The 7,573-nt window shown below is 41.3% G+C and overlaps 1 protein-coding gene across 1 annotated transcript; it reads left to right on the forward strand.

Annotated features, from left to right (window-relative positions):
- The first annotated feature begins 5,660 nt into the window (after positions 1–5,660).
- LOC135803033 (basic proline-rich protein-like) lies at positions 5,661–6,470 on the forward strand. The gene has a single exon (XM_065316664.1). It carries the CDS (start codon positions 5,661–5,663, stop codon positions 6,468–6,470), a length of 810 nt encoding a protein of 269 aa, XP_065172736.1.
- Positions 6,471–7,573: the final 1,103 nt, after the last annotated feature.

Consider the following 7,573-nt stretch of genomic DNA (forward strand, 5'->3'; position numbering starts at 1 on the left):
TCAATTATAAATTTTGTTTTTTTTTTCTGGCCATCTTTCCTTTGCATTTACGTTTTTTTTTCCGTCGCGGTCCACCACCTTCTACTAAAGCGTAAACTTTAAATAATTTAATTTATTTTGTTATTGGGGAACGTCTTACAAACTTTTTTCCGGGGTCCAAATATGCAAAAATTAAATTTTTACCCGGTTTTGTATTTAATTTTTAAAGGGGCGCTTATCAAACGAATTATGATTTAATATTTGAAACAAACTTGTAAATCGCAGCTTTAAATTTAAAAATCACGCTCCTTTATGGGTTAGATTTATTGCATTTGTGTACAAAATACCTACCCCATCTTATAGGAATATTTCCGTAGAATAGTAAATTTTTTTCTTAAGTTTTAAAAATTTTTTATCTTTCAGATTTCCTTTTAAAATATCCTATCTTATAGAAAATTGCCGTAGATTAAGATCTGCGCCCGATCTTAATTATCTTTTTTTAGTTTACAAATATTGCGATTGAAAAAAATCATCAAAATTGAAAAATGTCACTTTTTAGCACTTTTTAGTGGCTTTTTTTGACTTTTTACTGTTGGAAATATTTTTTATTTTATTTTTTTTATCTGAAAATTTTTTTTCCCCAATCTTTCATAATCAGGTTTCCCGTTGGTTGCTATCTTTTTTTAGTTTAAGAGATATGAATTTTTGAAAATCGTCAAAAAAAAGTTTAAAGCACCCCCTTGGCAATTTTTTTCTTAAGATGAAAAATTTTTTGTCTCTCAGATTTCCCAAACCCTATCCTTTCTTTATAGAAAAGCCCGTAGATTAAGATGCTGCGACGATTTTAAATTATTCTTTTATTTTCCGAGATATTCGCGATTGAAGAAAATACCAAAAATTGCAAAATGTCATTTTTTAGCACTTTTTTTTGGCTTTTTTTGTTTTTACTGTTGGAAATATATTTTTTTTATTTTATTTTTATCTGATGAAAATTTTTCCAAACCTTTCGAATCAGCGATTCGTTGGTTGCTATCTTTTTTTAGTTTAAAAGATAGGGTTTTGAAAATCGTCGAAAAAAGAAATTCAAGCCCCCCCTTGGAAATTTTTTTCTTAAGATGAAAAAATTTTTGTCTCTCAGATTTCCTTTTTAACTATCCTATTTTTATAGAAAATTGTCCGTAGATTAAGATGCTGCGATCAGATCTTTTATCTTTTTGTGATCTTTTGTTTTGTGTTTTTTAAATTGGTATACTCGTAAATAAACGGCGTTGATACCGTTGAAGAATTTTAAAGGACCCACTTGTGCCAAGGAGTCTACCGCTGCCGTCGCAGAAATGTTAGAGATGCGCATATTAAAAGGGAATTTTTTACTTTCGGGGAGTTTTAAAGAGCCTCTATGATTTTCGTTTTTTTAATAAATGTATGTGGTTTTAAATGTTGCAAAAAACATAATGTAAATTATAAATTTTCTTTTATTTTTTCTTTTTTCCCCTTTTGCCGTTTGGGATTAGTCTTAAATCATATTCCATAAAAATTTTTCCGTTGAGCGTGTAAAAAATATATAGCTGTTTTTAAATTTTGTTTTTTTTTTTTAAAAAAGTTGAATAAAGTAGAATCATAAATAAAAAGAAATCAAAAAAAAATGAAAAAAAAATCACTGGTGGTCAGTGGATACGCCCATGCTAGTAGACACGGATCGAATCTCAGGTGTAAGGCTTTTTTTTCTAAAAATACAAAAAATAACAGGTGAAATTTTGGGGTTTATATATGAATTGAACGAAATATAAAAAAAATTCAACCAAGTGAAGGCAAAAGAAGTAAAAAAAGAGTAAGTCGGGGAACAGAAAAATTTGGGAGAAGTAAAAAAAGGAAAAAGAGTAGAGGACAGAAGGAAGAGAACAGAGTAGGGGAAGAGGGAGATAGAAGAAAGAGCCACAGGAGTGGATCAGTTTTTTAAAATTTTTTCCGTGTCTTTTATAAGAAAAGTCAAGGTCGATTTTCTTCGATGCTCCTTTTTCCCCCGGGCCCCATCCTACGGGCTCCGATGTCTTTTGCGTTTCCCATCCCCAAAATTTTTCCCCAGGCATATCAAAAATTTTTTATGGGGGGGGATCACCCCAGGGGGGATCTCCTTAAAAGGGAAATAATCCTTATAATCTTGTTCAAATTTTTTTAATTTTTAAAATTCTTCTCAAGAGGGCGACACTTAAAAATTTTTAAACAAGTTTTTGACCTGTTGCTGAAAGGGAAAGAAGGAGTACACGAATCTACAGGTTCCCTTTAAAATTTTTATAGAGGGATCCCCCCCGAAAATGGAACTTTTCTTGGGGGACCTGTTCCTGAAATGATAAAAGGCGAACACAAAAAATTAAAAAGTCAAAAATTTTCTTACTATTTATTTATTAACAATAGAATACAAGTTTAGATTTTCAGTCAACAGAATACATGCCCCAATATTAAAACCCGGACTTACGACCTCTCCCGCCTTTAAAGAAAGTACCCTTTTTTTCACCATCGGAATAAGGAAATTAAAAATAGTTCTTTTTTCAACGTTAGTGAAAATAAAAAACCAAATATACGGGGTTTTTAAAAATTTAAAAAATTTAATGAGAAAACAAAAAAACATTTTAACACTACAAATATCTTTCGTTTTTCACACGAGGCCCCGGGAAACTAATATACGGGTTTGTCCAAAAAAAATTAAAAAGGGCAATAAAAAAACCATAAAAAAATTTAAAAGGAAATTTTCACGGACACAATGAAAAAAATAAAACGGGGTTGTTTCAAAAAGAAAACCTTAGTTGAAAAAAAAGAAACCCAAAAGTCACAAATACGGGGGTTTTTTTACGTAATGTTAGGAAAAAAAATAATATACTTGGTTTAAAAAAAAAATTTTAAAAAACTAAAAGGGGGTTAATATTTTACAACGTGAAGAGGGGGAATTTTCAAATAAAAAAACTATATTTTAATATAAAATCCCAAAATTTTACCCGAAAATCACTGGGAAATTGGAGAAAAAAAAAAAAAACACCTAACATTTTTAAATATTGTGAATGTATATTTATTAATTGATGCATCAACTGCATAAAGTAAAAAGACGGTGAAACATCATCATAAATTGATAGAAAATCCTGCGGAAAATATTCAAATCAATTTACGGCAAGCGACGGCGCTTTGCTTTCCCGTTTTGTTTTATAAATATTAAAAATGTAAGGAGACTACGAAAACGAAAAAAATATTCAACGTACAAGATTTTTTCAAAAAGGGCAACAAAAACTCTTAATTTAATGATGCTAAGGAGTGCAAATTGAATAAAAAAAATTCACGTGTTCAGCGGGAAAAAATGGCAGAGCCGACGGCAAAAATTAATGGCGGTGACAAAATTTTAAAATCTTCCGGGTACTTTTTTTAAAAAAGTGTTTGTGGGTTTTAAAACAGTCATGTTTTTCGGAAACAGGCGGTAAAACTACCCTTACCATGTGTTTTTTAATTTGCAAGATGATACATACATATTTTTCCCTCCGAGGAAAAACTTTAAATTAAACCCCAAAAAAAAAAATTTTTCTACAACTACCTATGCATTAGTGCGGGTGATTTTTTCCCGGAAATTTCCATCAAAAAAACACACCCCACAGGGTTAAAAAAGGAAATTATTTTTATTTAAAGGGGAAAAAAACGCACAAATTTTAACAACCTGCCCGCGAAATATTTTGCTGATGGTCGAAAAGTACACGATGATTAATCCAAAATTAAAAACCCCAAAACGCGGGGAAAATTAAAAAGGGGGCACGTTCAGGACCCGCGGTGAAACGACTGCCGGGTGGTTTTCCCCAGCCGGGGACAAGCCCCGGTAAGTAGCGAAAAATACGCGCCCGTCGAACCAAAAGGGTTTTTACACAAACGTTTTATAAAATTTGTTTGGGCCTTAAAATTTTCAAAAGTTAAATAACGACATACACAAATTCTTTTCCAATATTTTCTCGGGATATAAAAGAACTTTTGGGTTTGGGATGTCCCAAAAAATTTAAAAAAAACCGGGGAAATTTTAAATTTTTATTACAGATAAATTTAAATTTTTGTCTTCGTAGTTTTGATATTTTTGCTGCGTTTTTTTTTTAGTATTGTTGGAAACAAATATAAATTTTACGGGTTCTGGGAAAGGGGGTTTTTGCATGGAAAAAGCAAAAAAGGGAAAAATTTGGGGGCCATTTTTGGGGGGAGTTATGACCGGGTTTTTGGGGTTCCCGGGGGGGTTAAAACTTGGATTTACCTTTTCTATCATAAAATAAAGGAACACGAAAATATCACGAAGGGTTCCCGAGATATGGCCTTTTTCCACCCGGGTTTTTAAAATGCAAAAAAAAGGACAAACTTTTGGCGGCCATTTTAAAGGGGTTTCGACCGAATTTTTTGGGGGGCATCTTTTTAAAAATGCACTTTTTTCCAAAAAAAAAAAGGAAAACGAAAATATCACGAAGGGTTCCCCTTAGGCCTGTTTTCCACCCGTGTTTTTTTTTTAAAAAAGCAAGAGAAAGGGGAAACTTTGGCAAACCATTTTGGGGGGAAAAAGGGGCCAATTTCACGGGTTAAAAAAAATCTTAAAGATGCATTTTTTTCCCTGAAATATAGCGAACAGAAAAAAAATATCACGAAAAGGGGTTTCCCCAGATATGGGCCTTTGGTTTTTCCCCAGCGTGTTTTTTTAAAAACAAAAGAAAAGGGCAAAAATTTGGCGGCCATTTTGGGGGCAGTTATGACCGAATTTCGTTTTCCGGGGGGCATCTTTTAAAAATGCACTCTTTTTCTACCATAAAAAAATAAAAGGGAAAACGAAAAAATATCACGAAGGGTTCCCGGGGATAGGCCCTTTTTCCACCCGGGGTTTTGAAAAAAGCAAAAAAAGGGGGAAAATTTGGCGGCCATTTTAGGGGTTTTGGGGCCCCCAAATTTCCGGGGGGGGCCGGGTGCATCTTAAAGATGCACCTTTTTCTAAACATAAAATATAGCGAAACACGAAAATATCACGAAGCGTTTTCCCCCGCTATCGTTTGTTTTCCACCGCAAGTTTTTTAAAAAAGCGAGAAATAGGGAAAAATTTGTCATTTCCGTCGTTTCTATATTTACCTAAAAAAAAATAGACAAATCCCCTTAATTCGCGGGCTATTGCAAAAAAGCAGGTGAAAGGTAATAAACTGGAAAAAACCTTACCATTGCAGTGCCCCAAAAGGTTGCTGGTCACGGCAAGTACTGTAATTAAATGAAAAAAATAAGTTAAAATAAAATTATGGCACACAATATAATATTATTTGAAGCCACCGGTCGGCCCCCTCTAGGGCGGGGGGCACGAGCACCCCCGACTTGACCCCTTTGGGGATGAACTAGGCCCCGGGTTGGATCTCGGGGGATTCCTGATGACTTGGCAGCTCTCAGCGGCATTGTGCTTCCGCCGGGCCCCTGACGCTAACCTCATCAATTTGGCGCGTCGGTAGGACCCCAAGATCTTGGAAAAAATTTCCCAAGATTCAGGAACCCCGTGCCCCAAGAGGGCCCACCCCCCGATCTCGAAATCCTGGGACACAAGCCCGTCATTAAGCCGAGTTGTGGCTGAATCTTTTGAAATGTTGTCCAGCCAAACAGATAAGAAGGTGGTTGCTAGGACCTTTCGGCGCCGCGCGGTACGAATGCGTAGCTCACGAAGGGGGCCCTCACTGGGCGGAGGTCCGACGCCAGCTAATCGCGCGGTTTGGGCCGTCCAGTGCCCGTCCGTTGGTGACCAACGCCGCGTCCTAAAGCCGCGGACGCAGTCGTGCCCCACAACAAGAGGGCTTTGGGGGCCCGTCGCCGTCGTCGTCCCGCTCACCCCTGTCCCCCAAAAATCACTGGACCCACCACCGGTCGGACCCCCCAGCGGCATGGGTCCCCCGCCCAGTAGGGGCCCCAAAGCCGCCGGCGCCCCTTTTCCAAAAGAAAATGCGCGGGGGCCCGATGCCACCACCTCTACCCCCAAACCCGTATCCGCCCCGCTGGCCCCCGCCCGGGAGATGATGGAAAAACCCCCCCTGTCGATGCGATTCCCCCGCCACCCATATGAGGGCCCCCTGGCCACCCTCGCCAGTTCAGGTTCTCGAGGGGCCCCTGGCCACTCCCCCAGCTCACGGTCCATCGACGGCCCCTGGCCACTCCCCAGCTCACGGTCCATCGGGGGCCCCCGGGCCCCCCTCGCCAGCTCACGGTCAGGGGGCCCTGGCCACTCCCCCAGCTCAGGCCCACCGACGGACCCCTGGCCGTACAAAACCCCACGACGTCGCGCGCCGCATCCCCGATGGGCTCACCATATCCGCCCGAGCCGGGTACCCCCCGTCGCCCCAGGCCCTTCCGGCACCCCCAGTCAGATGCCGAAGCCGACCGCGCCAGGGCATCGCGGGCCCCCCAAAAAGGTCCCCGTCTCCACCCCTCAAAGGGCACCACGGCCCCGATGGCACGCCGATTAAAGGGGCTCGGGGTCGACCCTCCCCGGGGGTTCTGCGGCGTCCCTCGAGGATCCGTGCACGACGCCCCAAATCCCCAAGAACGAATGGGGGCCTCAACCCCCCAACGCCTCAGGTACCGTTCTTCTCCGGTGGGGCGAACTCGATGCACGGTACACGGATCTCGTCCCAGCTGGCCACGCACCCCTGCAAGTCCCGTTTTAAAACCCTCGGCCGCATCAGGAAACCTACCGTTCGAAAAAAACGGATAGTCTCCGGAAGTTCATAAATGGACGACAACACGGTTCGCCAAAAAACTGACAACCGCTCGCCTTTATGGAGGTGCGCCGCACGCCGATCCCGGGCCCACGGCCTGAAGAACCCGCTGACCTCTTCCGGCTGTACATGTTTTGAAACGCGTTTCCTGGCACCATCCCACGCGCCATAAGTTCTCGGCTCGGGGGTGGCCCCTACTAGTTCTACGGTCCCGGACCCATGCAATATCAGTTGGGAGGTTCTGCGAAAGGACCCCGCTTCGAGAGGGGGAAGCACCTTTTGGGTCCGGCGCCCCTAGCGGCGTTTGGGGGTACGGCACCGCCGACGACGCGCTAAGGATTTAACTAAGATCCTGGGGGGCTGGATTTGGACTTCCTGATGAAAGTGGCGCTCTCCCGCGGCATTCGTGCTCCCACCTGGCCCTGACAGCTAACCTACGTATCAATATTTCTCAGCGGAGAACACCAACGTTCTATGCTGGTATCCAAAAACCCAAAAAAACATAAACACGAAGGGGCCTCCAAAGACGGGGGAAAATCCCGGGAGCAATTATCTGATTAAACTATAAAACGAGATCGTCGCACAATAACCGAAACTTGGGGTTAAACGCACCATTAATTATTAACAAAAAATTGCGGAAGCGCGTTTAATGATCAATAAAATCAAATTTAAAAAAATAAGTCCGATAAAACGATACGCGTCCCCGAAATACGTCTGGGTACGCCCCCGGGGGGGGGACGAAAACTGCAAAAACCCACGCGCAAGTAAACCAAGCGCGGGGAAAAAAGGGCTGGCGCGAACCCGCGGTAAAACTACGGAAAAAAGGGGCGCGTAAGCCAGGCGCAATGCGA

The sequence above is a fragment of the Atheta coriaria genome, unplaced genomic scaffold (assembly GCF_025399875.1).
Source record: "Atheta coriaria isolate IRGN ID8LTWV9N9 unplaced genomic scaffold, Caltech_Dcor_3.1 WTDall_ctg6039, whole genome shotgun sequence".
Classification (NCBI taxonomy): Eukaryota; Metazoa; Arthropoda; class Insecta; order Coleoptera; family Staphylinidae; genus Dalotia; species Dalotia coriaria.